A 20,635-nucleotide genomic window follows, 5' to 3' on the forward strand; every position below is an offset into this window, starting at 1 on the left:
GCATCACCCTGCAAAGCCATCTCCGTCGGCAGGGCAGGTGTGCAAGGGGTGCTCCCCGGGGAGACCCAGCAGACCAGCGCTCCTCTTTTGCCCACCACTGCCCTGCTTTGACACGGGGGCGCTTCAAGGACACCACAAGAGCAGACATTTCCCAGGGCTGCCCCCAAACACCCGCTGAGATAAGGAGCCAGTCTGCGCTACTGAGAAAACCTGCTTCCCCTTGCCACCTTGGGGTGCCAGAGGCAAGCTGCTTGCAATTCCTGACACAATTGGCTGCAAGAAACCTCTCCCACCCTGTGTTTTTGAGACCCACATTCCCGATTCGTGCCTTACTGCTCCCCTGGGAAGGTGTGGTCAGGGGGAGCCACTTAAGGGAGCGGAGTGGGCAGCATGTCCCCAGCACTCTGTGTGCCAGACCACCCGTGCCCTCCCAAACCTTTGGGGCAGCACTCACATACCAACACTGCAGCTTTCCTAGAAACCATACAATCTCTCCTAGATTTCAGGGTGTTGTTTGTTTTTCTTTTCCCAGGTGAGACACCGACATTTATCTGGGCTCCTTGTCACGCTTTCCATAAATAGAAGGTGGCATCAGAGCACGAGGCCCCCGCCCTGTTTGCACGCTGAGCTCCTTCAAAAGGCATTTGCTCCGTAAATGCCTGTTCCACCTGGTTTCCCTTGGTCAACACAGCTCCTCTAGCTGGGTTTCATCTGAGAACCGTTTCCACTATTTTGTTGTGTGCACCAGGCACTGGCTGGGGCAGGGCCAGGGCTGGACCCAGCTCTGCCCAAGTCCTGCTGACCATGGAGAGTCCGAAAGACACCAAAGAGCTCCTGGAAGCAGATCCAAAAAAAAAAAACCAAAAAAAAACAAGCTGTTTGCACCAGAGCCCCTTGGGGAAGGAGCTCCGACTAAAAGAACCCTACTTTTCCTGCACCACCACTCTCTCCTCTGTCCCTCTTTCTTTGCCATGCTGTGTTTAGTCCTTCCCTTACCCATTTTTCTCTCCCTGTTCATCTTTGGCCTTTCCCAGGTTATACGCAGATCCTCCAAGGCTCTGGTTGATCTGGTTGAAGCCACCAGTGGAGCAATGCTCCGTTTCTGGTGTTTTTGTTTTTTTTTTCCATACTACGCAGGGCAGGACACTGGGTGTAACCCGCAGGGTGAACCCACGCCACGGCCCTGCGAGGTGGGATGCTGCCGAATGCCATGGGGATGAAGAGCAGGGCTGAGGAGGGCGAGCTCGTCCCAGGCATCTCTGCCTGCTCCTGGCTTCAAGGGCTTCCAGAGAAGAGTCCAGGTCTGGGAGGGGTCTCACCAATTTCTGAGGTCCCTGGCCAGGAAATTGAGCCAAGCAAAGAGAAACAGCTTTGCCTGTTCACAAGGTGCGTGGAGATGTATTTCGTTGTTCAAAGGCTTTGATAAGGTGACCAAGATTAAAGAACAAATAAGAGAACTGTTTGGGCCAAAGTCCTAACGCAAGCCGAAGAACGTAAAGCCAGAAGCAGCAGCGTGCTTCTCACCGCGACCTGAGCACATCCAGCTGCTGGGCAGCCTTTGCACCAAAGAGAAGTTCTGGCTGACGGCTGCCCAGGCCCTGCTTTATCCCCTCTGCTTGGCCCTTCACACCAGCAGGTTGGGAAGATGCTCACAAGAGCATAACCTGTTCCTATCCCACCCCACACAGCCCAGTGTCCACTTCCCAGTCTGGCATGTTGGCTCCCTTTGGCCCTCAGCACCCTTTCGGAGGGAAGGAGTATCGATGGGCACTTCACCGCAGCGTGGACTGACTTTATTTTCCCAAGAGAGCTGCTGAAGTTAATACAAACCAATTAAAATAGGACACCTCACTCACTCCAAAGAGTGCAGATTCGAATAAATACACTTTTTGAGTAGGCACTAATGAAATGGTGGCTGCCCAGGAATGGACAGGGAGGCCCCACGGGTGATAGATTTCAGAATGATTCGGAAAGCAAACTTGCACGCTGCTGATAACACAGTGTGCTGGGTCCCCTGGGGAAAGTCATGTAGAAATTATCACGAGCCGTTTCATGAATAGGTCTGTCTGGAAACTGGCCTGAAAAGCAAACAAAGCTGCACAAAGAGTTTGTTGTTGGGGGAAATCTCGTCTCCCTCTCTCTCTCTCTGAAGTTTCTCCCCATTAGGGGTTTTGCAGGAAGGACTGCAGTCCTAGAGGGGATGTCCTAGACCCTGATGTCCTCACCGATAGGGCCCTGGGGGCCGATTTGTCCCATGCCACTGCTGGGGAACCACACATGCACCTCTCCATCTTTTCAGTCCCCCCGGGCAAGCAAGCTCCAGGCCACTAGGGCACAAATGACTTGTTCAAGCTGACCACGTGTAGGCAGAATATGATGCAGAAAAGTCATTGCTTAAGCAAAGCATGCAAAAATAGCAAAGAAATAAAGACAGGGGGAAAAATGCCCCAAATGATACAAGCAGGGGCAGCCTTAGCAACGTGCAGGACTCAGCCACGCTCCTTTCTCTTGCCAGATTCAGGACAACAAAGGCCTTGTGGCATTGCTCAAAGGTATCGGTGTATGCACCAGCTCAGTCGTGCTTTCATGCCTGAAAACGGCAGGTGTCTGTACTGCAGGTCCCCAGCCTCAGCCACAGCCCAGCCCCTTCTCACAGGGCGGGAGGAGGCAGGGGGACAAGGGAAAACCGTGGGACTAGAAACCCAAACCGGGAGGCAGAGGCGCGTTCAAGGCTGTCCTGGTGGGAGCGTGCAGTGACAGGGAGTTGGCAGGAGTTGGACTCGGTGATCCTGATGGGTCCCTTCCAACTTGGGACATTCTGTGGTTCTATGGCACTGCCAGGAGGGCTTCCAGGCTCCTCCAGCATGAGACCATAAATATTTTTTACTCCTGGCCCTTCCTAGGAGAATTTTAACCCTGGGTATGGCTGCCCTGTGGCACTCTGGTGTCGCTTTTCCCTCCTCAGGGAATCCAAGGAGCACTGACTGCTTCTTTTAGACACAAAGAGGTTTTCATTTATTTTGCAGATCTTCTGCTTTGACTTTAAAATAAGGAGCCATTTCCACCAGGAGCTCCATCACTCCCCATCCCCTGCTAAGGAAATCTCTGTGGTCCACTTCCATCCCAGGAAACCCCCAGGGCTGCCCCAACCTCCGCTAGCAAAGTTCTTATCCCAACTCTTTCTGACCAACCTGGGATGTTCCAAACATCTGCCTGACAAGGTTGGTCATGGTTTGCAGCACTACTCATGCTTTTTTCCTTGGGAACCATCCCACCACTGGTACTGCTATTGCTTCATTAGCAGCTAGACACTCCCCTCTGGTTCAGAAGGTAAAAACACAACGCAGGTGAGACCTGTGTTAGGCAACCAACAGCGCTTGTTTGCAAGGAACCATCACAAAGTCTCTACAGAGACTCTCTACAGACACCTCCCTCGCTGCCGCTACTCGCCGGGCTGCAGCTGCATCCCTCCTGCCAGCACATGCCAGGGCGTCCATCCTGTCTGTGTTAGCCAAGGAAAACACCGTCTCACAGAGCAGTGGTGGCCTTTTCCTCTCCCTGCTTGCTTTCAGGGCCCCACCTCAGCATCCAGCTCTCATGGGAAGCTAGCTGGCATTGCGGTGAGCCTCACGCCCCCGCAAAGCCCCGTGCCCTCCCTCACACCATGCATTGCACCGGCCCCACGCTTCTGCACCCTGCTGTGAAGGCCAACAGGGAAACCACGCCAGCAAACCCTGGTGCTGCAGAGGTTTTTCATTCTGGACAAGGATCGCTGGGGCCAGGCAAGCAGAAGGGAGATGGAGGCAGGAGGAGCGGTGCCAGCTGCTAGCTGGGCTTCGCCGTATCGCGAAACCGCACCCTTCCTAACACGCTGGCCTCATTGTGAAGGGGAAGGAGAGCGAGATTGGTGATTGGCACATGATAAAACCCAGGCCTGAAGAAAATCAAAAGGTCCTTTCAGAGCTCAGCTGTTTGTTTGAAGAGGATGCGGGTAGTGCCTTGTTATGTATTAATGACGCACCGCAGACCTTTATGCAACATCAGGAGGCTTGTGGGGTGCCCTCGCTGAGGGTCCCGCGGTCCTTGCTGGGTGGAAATCCCAGCTGTGGGACCCCTCTCCTCCTCACCAGAGCAGGGGGCACCTTCCCACGTGTTGCTGCTCACCCCAGCCCTGGGAGCAGGCCAGCAAACGGCCCAGAGATGCCGGCTTTCCGAGCACAGGTGCAGCCTGCTCCGCAGCCCGGGGAGAAGCCCAGCAGCCATCACCTGAGCGTGGCGAGGCCCTGGGCAGCTTCAAACCCCCTTCAGGGGTCTCTCTGCTCATGCCAGTGTGGGAGTACAAGCCCGATCCCTCCTCCAAAGGCACCTTTCACTTCCCAAGAGATGCAACCCCAAGGCTCATTTGCCCGTGCTCAGAGCACCTGGAAGCCCTTTGACGATGTTTTCATCATCACCCTCCTGACACCACCCACAGCCAGCTCCTCTCTCCTCCAGCCTCCTCATCCATATCCTGACCCCTACTCCAGCACCTGTGGGAGAGGGGTTGGGAGAGGATTGCTAGCGTAACCTCAGAGGGCAGCTATCTCCATCAAGGCCTTCAGATGCTGGTCTGCAAGCTGAGCCCCCATCCTGCCCAGGGCCATGATCCAAGCAGCCTGAATGGGGTCCCTCTGGGGTCCCATCCCAAGGCAGCAGGAGCAGCCCAGAACCATCCCTGAGAGCAGCTGAGGCCCCATAGATGTGGCCTCCAACCCAAAAAGTGTGGGGGCAGGTGAGAACATGCTGTGCTCCATGCCATCAGACCCCAGCACGAGCAGACACCTTTGCCTTTTGAGTTTCTCTTCCCCAGACACATGAAGCCATGACCAGGAGAGGGGCTGCGCAGCAGCAGAGAGGTTCTGACCAGGATCACAGACCAAAACCAGAGCTCCCAGGAGGTCCCCATGGACAAATAGGTTTGTCCGTAGGGAAACAACTGAGCTGAGCAAATCCCACAAGTGACAATCCAGGAAGAAGAAAACCCACCAGGAACAGGATCAAACCTGGACACCCCCATGTCTCCACGTGCCCCTCATTGCCAGCCTGCCTGCGTGGATGCTCCTGGGAAAGGGCACCCTGTGCCCTGCGGCAATGGGATCTCTCCCAGGGTCCTGCCTGGGGTTGCTTGCACAGCCCTGTCCATCTCAAAGTGCATGAGGCATGGCTGGGCAGAGCGCAGGAACAGGGAGAACTATCCCTCCATCGAGACCTCCCGACAGCAGAAAGGGGGCTGATTCACGCAACTGCTGAGCTAGCTAGCCCGCGGCTCTCACCCAGCCCCAGGCTCCGAGATAAGCTGCCGGCCTCGGCCGATAGCGGGAGCACAGGATGGGTGGGGAACACAGCAGCCCTATGGTAAACTTGTGGTTTCGATGAGGTGGACAGGGAGAGGCAGCGCCTGCCTGTGCCAGGGAGAGGCGAGCGGCTGCCTCCCTGCCCGCGAGGGGGGAAGGAGGAAGCTGGGCCCTGCTGTCCCTAAAGAACGAGGTCTTGGCTGGAAGGGACCTCAGACAGGCGTAGCTGCCTCCTACCCATTCCCTGAGACACATGGGCACAGGCGAAGGGAAAACACACAGCGCCTGCGTCCTCCCCACCAGCAGCAGGAGGCACCCGGGGAGCCTGGTCCTGCCAAGCGGCGTCATGCAGCCCGGACCAGCGGCCCTCATGGTGCACCTCACAGCCACCTTCTCCACCCCCACCACTGCCCCAGGTGCCTTCAGTGGCCAAACAGGAGAAGCACATGGTCCTGCCGCCCAGGCTCAGGTTCCCCTGCTCACACAAGGGGGCTGTGGCCTTGGTGATGGTGTGCGGGATGCCGGGGTGAGCTTGAAGGGGAAGGATGGGGAGGAAAAGCTGCTGAAGAGGGACGAGACCCTGAGGGAAGGACGGCCTGTGGACCTCCACCATGGGGGGACAGCCTCCCAAGCTCTCCTTTGCCTTGTGCTGTCCCCCAGCCACTGGGGAGGTGACCCAGCGACACTTTTTCCACCGGTTCTGGGAAGGACAACGGGCTTCCAAGCAGGGATGCCCTGGTCAGCTCGGCACAGCGCAGTCCCAGCGCGGTGGGGCCAGGGCTCACTGGCTTGGGAGAACGCGGGAGCCAGCCTGAAGCAGGGCTGAGCAGGATGAGCTCCACGCCACGCAGACACAACCTGCTCTGCACGGCTCTCCCCACGGCACAGACCCGAAGACCATGGCACTACAGGGGTCCAGCACTCATGGCCAAACCACCGACTTCACTGATAAATAAGACAAGCGTGCAAGACGGGAAAAGAAGGGCCAAAGATTGACCCCAAAAGAGGCTGGAAGCAGCACAGGATGGGCCAGAACAGAGCATCGGCAGCCAGGGGCAAGACCAAGGAGAGCAGCGGGGCTGCGAGCATGGGTTCCAGGCTGGCTGCGTAAACTCGCTGCTCACGGAGCCCGGTCGCTCCCTGGGGGCAGGCGCTGGAGAGCAGGGCACCAGGGGGAAGGCGCCCAGGGAGGGGCCACCGGACGCAGGCACACAAGCCAGGCCCCGCGTGTTTGCTCTCCCAGTCTCCGTGCTGACCCGACAGCGAGCACCCGCTGTTCCTCAGCCAAGGATCCAGCTCACCATGCTGAAGTTCAGAAGGTACCTGACCATGTAAGTGGAATTTTATCTTCTAATCACAGTGCTGTTTCCTTAAGTACGAGTTGCACTCTACCCAGCGGTCGTGTCCTTGCAGATCCCTCTGTGGAGGTTGAAGTGATGATGGGAATGTGCAGAGCAGTGCTTCTGCTCTGCATAAATGCAGGGAGGTTTGGGGCAGTGGAGCTCTTTCTTCCTGAGGCTCTGAGCACAGCATTTCTCCCGCGTGGAGAACAGCATCTTCTGTTAGGCCTGATGCTGCAAAGGAAGAGCAGCAGCAGCAACCTCAGTGAGGCAAGAAGGATGCTGATCCCTCCTGCTTTGTCCTGGGCAAGGGCTCAGCACTCTCAGCTCTGCACACTCACCCGTGGAGTAGACGTGGAGCAGAAACGTGGCTCTGTGCCAGCCTTGTACGCGGCAAAACCAAAGAATGCAGCCGGTGCCAGGTGCACTCTTCCAGAGGCTCTGTTTTGGAGAGGATGGATGAGGGGCAGCAAAGGACAAGGCTGGACCTGGCCACAGTACCCACGGGTCATTCTTGTGCTGGGGGAGAGCATTTCGGGGCAGAACAGCCCTACCCCATGTGTCTACAGAACCTGGGGCATTGCAGCCCTGCTTCTGCACGCCGAGCTGCGGCAGGGGGCTTGGGGAGGGCTTTCCCCTCTTTTGATGGTAGTATGGGCACCGGCACAGGCAGGCAGTAGGTGAAGGAGGGGGCTCCACACACTGCTCAGAGGGCCTGGGCTATCACTCATGTGTATTGATTCTCTGTGCAACACTACCCGCTACCCAGAGCATATCTGACCGCAGCAAATCAATGAAGCCGCTTTCCGCCGGTGAGCTCACCCGAGACTTGTCTGCGGCACCGCTTCCAAGCACCCATCCCCAGCCAGGAAACACAACTAGGGGGCTCTCCCCCAACAAATAAATAACCTACAGACCATTTTTTGATGAAATCCGTTGCACCAGCGTGGTAGGATTCAGCTGCTGTGGCTCTGCCACTGAGAACTGAACCCAGCTGCATCCAGCTTTGCACCCTGCTGAATCATTTCTGGAGAGGGCACCATGCGGTCCCTGAACCATGAGGGTTGCACATCCAGCCCCCAGCTTCCCAGGCCTTGGTCACAAGTATTTAACATGGTCCCAAGGCACTGGCACCCCTGATCTCATCCTGTCACATTGAACCAAGAAGAGAGAAGGCTGTGAAGGATGTACCCATGGAAAGCAGAGGAGCCTTTTGAAGGTCCAACCGCGAATGGTCCAACTGCTGCAGCCCTCAAAGGCTTCTCACTCTGTGTGGGCTATTTTGTCCTAGTTTTGCTGCCACCAGTGCAACTTCTGGCATTCTTCAGCGCCAACTTCAGTGCCGCCACAGCTCCTCCTTCTTCCCTGCATGCTCCTCGATCCGTGTGTGTCCCACCAGAGCCAGCCTGGAGGATGGGCTCTGGCTTTGTGCAAGTGTGATCAGAGCCAACCAGCTTGTACATGGAGGACCAGCTGCCCAGCCAACACACGGTCCTCTCCCAGGAGGCAGCAGGCTCAGAGCAAAGGGACCCAGATCTTCCAGGGACCAGCAGACAACCACCAAAAGTACTGTTGTAACAATCAAACTACAGTTAGTCATAACACTGCATTTTTCTGGAATGAATCCAGTTTTCAACAGCAAGCCCAAATTCCTCACCAGCACCAACGGATGCACGTGACCACTACAAATACCATGCGTCCATGCCATTACCAGCTCCTCGAGTAGGAACGATGCCCAGCATACTTCTTCCAGGTGGCAGGACTGCCCAAAGCAAGGGATTTCTTCCCAATATCCCCTGCCCACCCCTCCCTGGGAGGCTGCAAGCAGGTGCCTAGGGCTTGCAGGCCAGGTTCCCCCCACAGAGGGGTCCGCAATGGAGGATTTAACCAGATTCCTGGTAAGAACCAGTCCCCATTACGCAGCAATGTGTGCCCAGCTAGTAATCACCAGAAGCCAAAGGCAAGCTAAACCCTTTTCCAGCCAGCATAGCCCCCAACTGCTCCACTCTGTGGGACAGCTGGTTCCTGCAACAGGGTCCCTTCATTTTTTTAGCAAGGCTGACTTAAGAAGCCAGGGTTTCTTGTCTTTGCTTATAGAGAGAGCACCCAGATATCTTCCAGACATGTGGGGCAGGATGAACACAAGTGGTGCCCACTCCTGCTGCCGAAGCCGGTGGCAGGGCCGTGCCACAAGGCGTCCCCGAACAGCCGGGCGACTCTGCAGTTATCGCTGTTTATCTTTGGGTGCGATATCTGGGTCCCGACTGGAAATTTCCACCAGGCTCCACTGCTCAAGCACAGCTGCTGAGGTTCATTGGTTATCGCTCCTCCAGCACCTCTTCCACCCACAGAAAAGTGACCTTGCCTTAAAAAAGATAAAAGACAAGACTAATTTCTGGTGGGAGTCATGCTCGTTGTGGAAGTCTCAAGGCCTCTTCCCTCTCTGCCTTGTGCCCCGCGCATTTCTTTTACCCACGCACTGCAGTGAACGGTCTGAAATGTCTTCTTCCTTGCAGGAAACTGAAGGCAATATACAGGTGCCAGCCAGGTCGGCTCTGGGTCTCCTTCAGCCTCCTCATCCTTCTCCTGGTCTCATTTCAAGTCGTGGAGAAGCTGCAGCCTTCCAGGTATGTCCCCGGCAGGATGGCAAACCTGCACCTCATCCTCTGGGCCTTCACTGGCAGTCGATACAGGCCCAAAGCTGCCCTCCTCAACACCACCCACCAGCGTCCTCCTCAGAAACTCGGGAAATTTGGGAGGGAGATGTCCCCACTGGGGCTACCCCATCCAACCCCTGCACCCTGCTCAGATCTCCGTCAAACCAGGCTGCTCTAAGCTCTGACCAGGCTGGCCTCAAACCCCTCCCAGGATGGAGATGGCAGAGGCCAGCAATCACCACCCCAACCCGGCTGTGCTCCAGGGGTGCTGTTGCCCAGGCAGACGCCGGCTCCTGCTCAGCCTCTCCCTGCCCAGAGCCTTGCAGCCTTTCCAGCAGAGCTGCTCCCCAGCCTGCATTGTGCTGGGGCTCATCCCTCCTGGGGCAGGACCAGGCCTTCGTCCTCGCTGCATCTCATGGGGTTCCTGTTGGTCTGTTCCTCCAGCCCACCCTGGTTCCCCAGCAGCCCTTCAGCATCTTCCCAGTCTGGGGACACCCACCAGCTCCTCTTCATCTCCTCTTCATCTCCTCCAGGCCCCATGCCCTACTCTCTTCTCGCCTTCCCTTGCTTTGCTCCTTTCCTTCAGCAGCGCAGGGGCATTATTGCACTGCCATTATCCTACACCCACCCTGACCTGGCAGTGTGGCAGCGCCAAGCGGCCAAGACCTGCACCCAGCAGCAGTGCCACCTCCCAAATAAGACAGAGCAGCAGGTTGTTTTCCCCAGCTGGGCACAGGAGCACACACTGTGCCCCCAACACGGGCCCTGCACCTCTCGCTGCCAGCTCACCTCCTCCCTCTTACAGAAACTGCCCGTGCGAGCTGGAGCGCGCCCTGCAGCAGACCACAGACCACGGCCAGGAGGGCCCCAGGAGGGCCCTCCACGCCCCTGGCATGCCGAGGAAGGAGGATCGCCCTCACAGGCAGAGGAAGGCCATGCTGGAACCCACTTCCACTAAGAACGTGCAAGACGTTTTCCAGATGCACTTGTACTTGGGGCAGGTGACGCCGCAGGAGAGCACTCTGGACAGACAAGAAGGGCACTGGACGTGGCAGCCTGCAGAGAGCAGCAAGAAGATGAAAGCCTACTTCTCACCCGCAAGGCTGAAAACGCACCTCCCCAGCCCCAGAAAAGCAGCCAGAGGGGGAACATCCCCAGGTCTTTCTGGGAGTCCCTCAACAGCTCCAGGAGATGCTGTTGATGGTGATGGCAGCAGCAAAGGAGTTATCTTTGCCAATGGCGTCATCGCAGAGGAGCACGAGGGAACAACGTCACCCCAGACATCGCAAGTGACATTGCAGAGCCAGCCTCAGCCTCAGTCCTTGGGTTTCCCTGGCCAACTGTGGGAAAGCGCACTTAAGCACACCGTGCTAAGTTCATCTCAAGTCCCGCAGGCAGATGACTTTTACAGGACAGACCTGGAGAGAGGATTGCTCCCCAGCTGGACAGAAGTCTCCACAGATAATGAGATAGCCCTCGGGGGCATCCCACAGGTGGATGGAGTCTTCTCTCAGGAGGAGATGTGCGAACCCAAGACCAACATCGTCTTCCTGAAAGTCCACAAGAGTGCCAGCAGCACTGTCATGAACATCCTCTTCCGCTTCGGTGAGATGCACAACCTCTCCTTCGCCTTCCCCCTGAAGGGTGGCCACCAGCTCTTCTACCCGCAGCACTTCATGGCGAGGTTCGTGCAGGGCTTCTCCCCGGGGAAGCCTCCCCACTTCAACATCCTCTGCCACCACATGCGCTTCCTGCAGCCAGAGGTAAGGGGCAGAGCCTCCGTGCCTTGGGAGAGGGAGCGGGGTGGGACACCAGTATAGCACAAAAGTGTTCAGAGACGAAGATAAAGAGAGAGGGGAGATTGCCCCCTGGGGCCCTGCATGTTACGTGCATCTCCTGGAAGCTTCTGTATACAGGTTTGGTGAATCATTGTGCTGTGAACTGGGTCCAAGCCAGGGGACAGCGCCTGCAGCAGACAACTGTCCTCTCATTCTTGTCTGGTGGGTCCCCAGAGGACATCTTGCTCCCTGGCCAGGACCACCCGCAGGAGGACAACAGCTCAGGCCAGCCATGCCCAGCATCCTCCCTCCTGGATGCCAGGTGTGGATGCAGGGGAAAGGCAAGGAGACAGGATCACGATGTACCTCGGCCCCAGCCAGACGGACCAGCAGCTGCGTGGGCACTCATGTACCTTTCCTGGGGCTCCCCACAGGGCTGATGGAGGAGCTGCACCGAGACCTCCCTCAGTGCCCCCTCAGCTCTATCCTGAGCGAGTGTTCCTGCTTTTCCCGCACAGGACTGTGAACAAGCAGGTCCCTTCGCTCTGCCCCACTTTTAAACCTCCTTTCCCCCCTCTGCAGGTGCAGAAAGTGGTGCCCAGCACGGCCGTCTACTTCTCCATCCTGAGGAACCCTGTGCAGCTCATGGAGTCTTCCTTCGTGTACTACAAGGGCACATCGGCGTTCTCCCGCGCCCGCAGCCTGGAGGAGTTCCTCAGCCAGCCCTACCGCTACTACAACCCCACAGCCAGCGACAGCCACTACGCCAGGAACCTCATGACCTTCGACTTCGGCTTCAACCCTGATGGAGAGGTCTCAGCCAAGCGGGTGCACCTCATGCTGAAGGCCATCGAGGCGTCCTTCGACTTGCTCCTCATCTCCGAGTACTTTGACGAGTCCATGGTGCTGCTGAAGGAGACACTGTGCTGGGACCTGGACAGCGTTGTGTCCTTCCCGCTCAACAGCAGGGACAGCAGCACCAGGTCCCCGCTCTCGGGAGCCATTGTGGAGAAGATAAAGGACTGGAACAAGCTGGACTGGGAAATCTACATCCACTTCAACAGGACCTTCTGGGAAAGGATCGACCGAGACATTGGAAGGGAGCGCATGCAGCGGGAGGTGAAGGTGCTTCGGGAAAGGCAGGCGGAGCTGGCGAAGACCTGCCTGCAAGGGATGGGCAGCGTGGGCCCTAAGGACATCAAGGACTCTTCCCTGCGGCCGCTGCAGCATGGCAATGCCAAAATCCTGGGCTATAACCTCAAGCAGGGCTTGGACAAGGAGACAGAAGCCATGTGCCGGCGGCTGGTGACCCCGGAGCTTCAGTACAGCAGCGCTCTCTACAAGAAGCAGTTTCCCCAGAAGCCCTCCCAGAAGCCCCCCCAGCTCGTCCCCTCTCAGCGGGGCATGCAGCAGGGCAGCATCCTGCGGCACAGGCTGGAGGGCACCCGAAACTGAGCCACCTTGCCCCCTTTCCAGGACTTGTTCTCCAGTTCCCTTCACTGAGGACGGCTGGGTGCTCGCGCCCTGGGCCTCTGGGACTGCTCCTGCCCCGTGGTCAGCCTAGGTGGGATGAGACCTGCTGGAGGCCCTGGCCACCTCCATGCAGGCAGGACCATGCAAAAACCTGCTGCTGTGGAGCAGAACCCACGGCAGTGGGTCCCAGGGCCTGTCCCCGACTCTCCTGGGGTTGGTCCTGGAGGTGGCAGTGCAGGGGACGGAGGAGGATGCCCAGAGGCTGCAGCTCAGCTCAGCACTGGGCTGACGCAGCCCAGCTCCCTGTCCCGTGATGCTTGGCCCAGCAGGTGAAGCCACAGCTCCCGGCCACAGGGTGGGTGCCAGGGGCACTCGTCCCGTCTCACCAGTGCTGCTCGGCAGGAATTCGATGCCAGCATCCGTGTGAAAGCACCACGAGGAGCCCCGTCGCCGCCCCGCAGAGCGGGGAGGCAAAACGTGGGCTGCAGCCGGAGCTGGTGCGGGGCCAAGCTGTAAATCAGTGCTGCCGAGCTTGATTTACAGCTCGGGAACGCTTCTGTCTGTCCAGCTGCAGCTCTCCTCCATTACGCCTCAATGCTACTGTGCTGGAAAAAGAGCCTCTTAATTAAAAACAACAATGTTCACCGCCACTCCTGTTAAATTCACCTTAATTACATCACTCTGCCCAGTCACTGATCTCCCCCAGCAGCCCAACAAATAGACACCTCCTTGGGAAAAAACAAAACAAAAAACAAACCAAAGCAGCTTTTTTTTTTCCCCTCCGACCCTGTGGTTACACATCCCCATCGGATGCTGCACTTGCTCAGTGCCTTTATAGGGTTGGCACCCTGCCCTGGGGCTCGCACTGGTACCGCGGTGCCAGGCTGCGGGTGCACGAGCATCTCTGCTCCAGACATCCCAGCCCACTGCTTTGAGTGGCTGTGGGAATGCTCCGTGCACTGCCTGGGGGGAGGAAGTATAGGAATTAGTTGTGGGGTAGTCAGCCTTATATTTCATACCCTACATTTAGCCTCAAATCAAGAGCAGAGCCAGAGAATCAATTTGGGTAAACAGAGATCACCCTCACCCCTCAGATCCTCCTCCGAGCCTTGGTGGCTTTGCTCTGGGCTCTGAAATAACCCCAGAGTCAAATGGTATTTCTCGTCTTGGCCAAAACAGAGAAACTTTGCAAATTAAACAAGGAGGCCCCATTTCCAGCATGATTTCCAAACCAAAAGAGGTTGAGAAAAAAAGAAAAAAAAACTGGCCAAGGATCTGAGCTTCCCAAACCCAATTGGCCAGGGACACGGAGCCTTGAAGGTTTTGGTTCCCATCAGGAGGGGAGGGGACACCACACGTCCGGGTACCAAACTGGCATCTGTCACTGTCACTGCAGTCGGGCACCGCTTCCTTACTCACCATTTGCATCTCAGACAAATTAGGCAGGATCCAGGCAGGCTCTGAAAAGCCACAGTGCTCAGCTCGGAGCAGGTCAGGAGCGTCGTGCCCACAGAGTCCCAGCACAGCTGACCGTTTGCTGCAAGACGCAGGGATTGATAGCACCAACTTTGGGGACGGGGTGGGATGGTCTCAGCCCCCAGCAGTCACATCCAGCCCAGCACAGAAGGAAATTCCCCCCAGAACACACACAGACAAGCAGATTTCTTTCATTTCCACTCAGTCAGCTGCGCTCTGGCAGGAAGGACAGCACTCACCTCAACGCCAATCACGTTTATTTTATGTCACAACGCCTCATTTCCTTAGGGGTATTTCACATAGCCACGGAGAGCGGCCCAGGGCTGGGTCCGGTGGGGGGGTCCGCATGCACCCCCCCACCCCAGCGCGTAGCGGTGCCACGTCTGCTAACCGCGGGCACCCTGTGCGCCCCTATTGCCACCCTACGGCTCCCCAGTGGTGCACGCAGCACTGGCCAAGCAGAGCGGCTGGGGGCAGCAGCGTGCCCTGCGCCCGGCAGCGCTGTGAACTTCAGAGCTTGGAACCGTTTTAAACCCTTCTCCCTGAACCGTGCAACCTGGGGACCTCCGTTTAACTCAAAGGATGACGAGCTTTACCGATACCTTCCTCCTCATCCCAAGTTTCCAAGGCTTGAAACATGGTTACTGGTTTACACTGTTTTTATGGCTGTGGGAGACATAGATGGATTATTTCAAGTGATGCATGATGCAACAACCTGGAAGCTGCTCAAGCACGCCCGCGTAATGGTCCCTAGTTTCCGTAAGCTTCCTGTGTACACAAGACAACCAGCAATTTACACAGATACATGAGTTTCCCCCCCGGGGACAGCACTGCAGGCTTGGGTGTGCAAAATCCTCGGTGCTAGGAGTCCGCCTCCCAGCAGCGGGGCTGCACGGGCTCAGGCACGAGGCGCAGGGTCGCTCTTCTCGCCTTTCCCCTTCCGCCGCTCTTCTCCACCCTCCGTGTGTGCCAGCCTTGCCTTGGGTACCTTGTATTTGCTCTTCTGGCCGTAAAGCAGGTTTCTTTGGAAGAGTCTTGGGATGTTGCCTTGGTGCAGCAAGAGGGCAGCGAGCATCCCTGAAACGAGAGCACACACCTGCTCGGTGTGCCCCATACGGGGAGGCTCCGAACTCTGCCCAGCGCTGAGCAGTGGTTTTCAGGCCCTCGCCACAACTTTTCCCATCACCAAAAGGCAGCTCAGTGCCAAAGTCCCCAGTGACAGCACCCAGAAAGCCCTGGCTTTACTACTTTAAGGAGAACTTAACCGTTGCATCCTCACCGCATGCACGTCCTCGCCATGCGAGGCTTGTTTTGACCCGAAAGGGTGGTAAGCCAAGCCAGCGGTCATCTGTCCCACTTGAACTTCAGCCCTTTGCCGGGAGGAGTTGGGGTTGCACCCAGCATTGCTGCCTTTCGGGGGATGCAGAGAAATGCCCACTGCCCCCAGCACATCTCACCTGCGAGGGGCCCCAGCCAGTACACCTGGACGTAGTCCTGCAGGCTGCTCCCTGCGCAAGCGAAGGTGGTGGCCACGGCCAGGGCAGGGTTGAAGAAAGCCCCTGTGGTCATCACGGCTGCATGGGGAGGAAAGCAGGGCCATCATCAGCCTCAGTCATCTCCTAGGGACAGGAACCTACGCCTGCAGCCTCATCCCTCAAAATCAGGGCACCCTGCTAAGTCCCGCACGCATCGCCCCAGGCTTTGCAAGAAGAGCTCGGTGAAAGACCAAAGGGACACTCGAGGACCACGCTGCTGCTCCCCACACAAACATCAACATTTCACCCACTGCTTAGGTGCCCTAAACTGCTGTCCTCACACCAAAATGAACCCCTCCCCAAAATAAGTAGAAAACAAGCCTTCTGCCAGTCGTCCTCTCTCAACTCAAGCCCTAGAGGAGGGAAAAGGGATTGTTCTTCCCTCTCAAAGGGTGTTGTAGAGAAACCAGGGGTGCTGCTCACCTGCATAGGTCAGGAAGGTGACGGTGGCTGCCAGGGCAGGCGCCCGGTACGCTGCGCGGCTCCGCCGCAACCTGAGAAGCACAAGGTGGAAGAGGAAAGAGCAGGCACCCTCCACGAAGGCCCCGTGGTAGAGCGAGGTGCGGATGGAGGAGCTGCACTCGGATGCGATCAGGTTCTGGATGAGGTGGAGCTGGGTCAGCTCCCAGGACCAGTAGAGCTTGGTGATGGCCCAGCCTGTCCCCACGCCCACACCCTGGGCCAGCAGCTTGGCAGCAGTGGCTTTGGGGCCGGATTCGAGGAGCAGGAACTCCTGGAGAGAGACAGTGGGGTTGGCAGACGCTCCATCCAAGGAGGCGGCGTGAACCATGAAGAGGAGAAAGAGCAGTGTGAAGACCACATCAGGGCCAAAGCCGCCACCCCACGGGCCAATCTCTAGCAGCATCCTCAGCTCCAGGCAGCTCGAGCAGAGCTGCAGCGACCCAGTCAGCTCTCCAGCAAGGCAGCAGTATGCCCCAGGAGACAGCAGCCTCTTGGAAAGCCGCCTGAGCATCTCGCACGTGCTGACAACCAGGAGGAAAAAGGCGATGGAAACATTCAGGCCAGCCATAGTGACAGCCCCCCGAGGGAGAAACTGAGCCACGCGGCTTTTGGCCTCCAGGAAGGAGCGGGGAAAGCTTCTGCACCTCCGTTTTATAACGCCGTGCGAAAGCAAACGTGGCACAGCCCAACAGGCACCTGCCCGGTGGCCAGGGAGTCCTTGGGAAACACCACACGTGCAGCCCCTGGGAGCTGCAGGAAGCATGGGAACTGGCTCTTCCAAGAGGAAGAAAAAGCCCTCGTTGCCTTCCTACCGCGAGACCTGCACACACGAGCTGCCCCCCTCACATTTCGCCCACCTCCCTGCAACGCCACTGCGCGAAGATCGCTTCAAAGCCCTGCCTCTCGCTCCGGCACCCGGCTCTGCCACGCGTTCACCCAGCGCCTGGGACGCTGCCCCGCACCGTGGCCCAGGACTACAGGGCCTTGAGGGCAGTCTGGGGGTGCTGTACACCCCCCGCTCCTGCCTCAGTCCTTCTTCCAGGCTATTTTTTAGGGTTGCTTCTGAAAATGAGAAAACAGAATAAAACCTTATTTATTCCCCGACTCCCTACTTTTAGCTGAGAACTGGAGCGCAGCTGACTCCATCGTTTCCCTGCACCTCTTTCTAAGGGAGGCTTTACCCTTTCCCAGCACTTTGCCCACGCTCAGAAATAACCCAGAGGCACAGCAAAATCAATCTTTAGCCAGCACAAAAGCCTGGCTTGCACACACTTCCCCATCGTTGTCCCCAGCAACACCTCTCCTTGCTCGCTGCCGGCACTAACCGCGCACTTGCCTGCAGGTGGCATTTCACTGACGGTGACATTTCATCCCCTCCTGCTGGTCACACACACAGGAGGGACTGAACCTCTCCCACCTCCACTGGCAGTGACAGAATTGCCGTCACCCTACAGAGGGAACAGCAGCTCTGTGAGACAGGAGCGTGCACTTCCAAGGCATCGGAGCTGCCCCTTAGAGCCCCCACCGCAGCAGAAAGTTTTGGGAAAGGCACAGCAGGGCATTTTGGAGATGTTGGAGGTGGTCATGGGCAAACTCAGCCTCTCCTCCCATAGCAGGGCTCTTTGGTCTGCGTTCCCCTCGTCGTTTCCTTCCCCAGGTGCCCACCCAAGGGGGGTTTAGGAGGGCAGCACAGGGCACTTGCTTTGGAAACCTTGGAAAGCACGAGAAGGGAGAGACCCTGCTGCGAACAGCCTGTCCAAGCCGTTCCCAACAAAACTGCCCTGATTTGGCTGGCCTGCCTCAAAACACATTTTACATTTTTTAACCCATTTCAGAAAACAAGACAAGTGTGCACCTTTATCCTCAAAATGAGCAAACCACCTTGCCCAAATACAGGAAGATGAAACATGCTTTACGACTCAAACTTCCTATTTTTGGCTCAGTGAAAAGTCAGCACAGACAGCGGCAGAGAACTCACCCAGATCAACAAAAAACCCTCTCATCCTAAAACATTTCTAGCTGCTGTTACAAGAGAAAGCTGCCACACATTGAGGCCTAAAAAGCAAGCACATTCTTGCCCCCTTCCTCCAGAAAGCTCTGGCATGGAAAACATTGCAACAGCCGTGGTAAAACTGGAAAATATCCAAACATCTCTTCCTTCCTTCCTGCAGGAAGGATTTTCCCCTTCTCCTTTTCAAGCATTTAAAGAGTTGTGCTTAGAAGCGACAGCTCAGAGGTCTTCCAAACCTATTTCCCATCCGCTGCCTGCAATTACGGCCACGGCATATCCTGCAATTGTGTGACACACAACCCGGGCTTGAGAAAGGGGCTGGAGGCAGTTGCTTATGAATCTGATTAGCGGGTCAAGTGATGACAATGACAGATACGCAAGCAGCTGGCTTCCTATCTCGTGCTAGTGCTGACAGCAGAACGGGGCGTGCTGCAAGCACTGGAGGGTGTCCAGTTCACTGCGAAGGAATAGAAGCCCCTTCAAGAGTTCATGCAGCTTGTGCAGCTTATTTTCCAGAAATACTACAAGAAGTCAGCTGCTACTGAAATTTCTGCCGGCTTTGCTAGGGATTTGAATGAGAAGAGCACATCAGAGGATTCAATACTGCAAGAGCCCACAGGCCGGGAAAAGCCCGTTAGCCTCCTTCTTCATTTCCCCAGGATGTTCCCCCCCAAAAAACAGCCCATGAGACGAGCAGAAGCTGTTTTCTTCCAAGCCTTGTCCAAATACATTTCCACCCACATTCCCTTTTTCCCCCACTTTACAAAAGCCACGTTTCCATGGCTGTGACATCAGCGTCTTTTCTAAACCAGATTTGTTGTCAGGGCAGTCAAGAACTACATCGCTCAAACACAGGTATTTTAAATCCTTATTTTAGACACGCAATCAGAAGCAGCCAGCATTTCCACAGTGAAGTAAAATAAACTCTCCTAACACGATGAAGAGTAGCAAAAAAAGCAAAGAGAAGGAGGCTGCTCCCCCCACCACCCCCAAACAGGTAGCAGCTACAGCTGCATACAGCTTCCTCAGGGTTATTTAAGGCAAGTTCACTGGGCAGGAAAGCCATTATCCAAACCCCATGAGCAGCCACCCCGTACCAGCTGCTGGGGCCAGGCAGCGCAAACCCACCGCTGGGCTCCCCACTCCTGCAGGCAGCCAGCCAAACGGGCTCAGGGAGAGCCAGGAATAATTTCACAAGAAGACCTGAATCCATGGAACATCCACTGGGAGGAAAAAAATAAATAAATAAAAAGATGGATCACCCTCAGCTGTAGGAAACCTGACTTCAAGGGAGAAGTCGGTCCCTATAAGGCCCGTGCCCAGCACGGAGAAGAGCACCTGGAAAAGGGCCTCCGGGATGTGCCCTGCCACATCAGCACCCGCTCCTTTGATCCAGTTATACCAAGCCCGAGCCGTTACTTACAACCCATTCAGAAAGCACCAGAAACTTGAGTCTGTGCACCGAGACCTACCGTCTCTGTTCTTCCAGTCCCGTCTTCCTTTCTACTGACTCATCTCCAAGTCGCTTGGTAGTGCCAGAGGAATGTTTGAGGAAGCAGAAGCCTGGTGGCTTTTCAGCATCAAGCAATTTAACTTCCTAGTGGGCAAATCCCATTTATTTATATAGATCACCAGTCCCTCCAGGCTGTTTCAACGATCAGATCAATAGGTAAACGGGTTTTGAAATGACATTATGATGTGCTGGAAGACATCCTCCCTGCAAGACGCTGGCTGGTGGACAGGAGAGGGGAAAAGCAATACCACCACTGTGGAAAGGGAAAGCTGCATCACCGCTGCTCTCCCCCCTCACAACAGACTGCAGACAGAAAAATTACAGTCAGAAATTCACTGCGCTCACTTGTCTGCATTTTCCCTCAAAAAAAAAAAGTTTCCATTAATCTGGACTTCAAAGCAGGGGAAAAGAAAAAGATCTGAGAAAAACCTGCTTCCTCTGCACATCTGAGAGCAATGTCAAGAATTTAGTTGAGCTTAACACAGTCTCACGTACCTCTCTCCTACACGAGGGAGGAACGTAAGATACTGACAGGGCTGACCAATACAGCTATTTTTACTAAAAACAATCCTCACAGCAAAACACAAGCTTAAAAGAAAGGAAAAAACGCAGCTGTCCAAGTCACTGGGAGCAGGCATCTGCAGGCAACTGCTGTGCTTGTACACGAGCCACAAGAATCGCACTGAAACCTTTTCTTCACGTACTACAGCAAAAACTAATTCAGTGACCCTTTTCAGCCACTCTTCATTTAACCAGTATGTTGCTGGCACAGTCCAAATAACTGTGCTCAGCACTGCAATTTAATTCACTGCAACCGATCTGCAGCCCTGAAAGTGAGAAGTCATTTCCCCCAACTTCGCAGCAAGACTGTGTGGCTTTAACTTGATGCACAATATTTAAAAGTACCTGATCTTTAACAAACTGATCAAAAAAAGATGGGGGTGGGTTTTTTTTGGCGTAGGCCACCTATAAGCAAGTGCACAGCAAGTTCACACAAGACCTACTTGTGTTTACCAAGCAAGGACAAGCAACTCCCAACTTATACAAACCATACCTA

General features: G+C 56.0%; 2 protein-coding genes across 2 annotated transcripts; one reads left to right on the forward strand and one right to left on the reverse strand.

Annotated features, from left to right (window-relative positions):
* Positions 1–5,281: 5,281 nt before the first annotated feature.
* On the forward strand, positions 5,282–13,231 carry LOC310903980 (uncharacterized protein). Its single transcript, XM_083848097.1, has 4 exons — positions 5,282–6,664; positions 9,190–9,300; positions 10,136–11,144; positions 11,271–13,231. Exons 1-4 carry the CDS (start codon positions 6,636–6,638, stop codon positions 12,561–12,563), a joined length of 2,442 nt encoding a protein of 813 aa, XP_083704223.1. The 5' UTR covers positions 5,282–6,635; the 3' UTR covers positions 12,564–13,231.
* A 1,066-nt stretch (positions 13,232–14,297) lies between these two features.
* LOC310904048 (aquaporin-12-like) lies at positions 14,298–20,599 on the reverse strand. Its single transcript, XM_083848207.1, has 3 exons — positions 16,016–20,599; positions 15,515–15,631; positions 14,298–15,134 (listed from the first exon to the last, which is right to left on the reverse strand). Exons 1-3 carry the CDS (start codon positions 16,815–16,817, stop codon positions 14,956–14,958), a joined length of 1,098 nt encoding a protein of 365 aa, XP_083704333.1. The 5' UTR covers positions 16,818–20,599; the 3' UTR covers positions 14,298–14,955.
* Positions 20,600–20,635: the final 36 nt, after the last annotated feature.

The sequence above is a fragment of the Anser anser genome (genome assembly GCF_964211835.1).
Source record: "Anser anser genome assembly, chromosome: 9".
NCBI classification, from domain to species: domain Eukaryota; kingdom Metazoa; phylum Chordata; class Aves; order Anseriformes; family Anatidae; genus Anser; species Anser anser.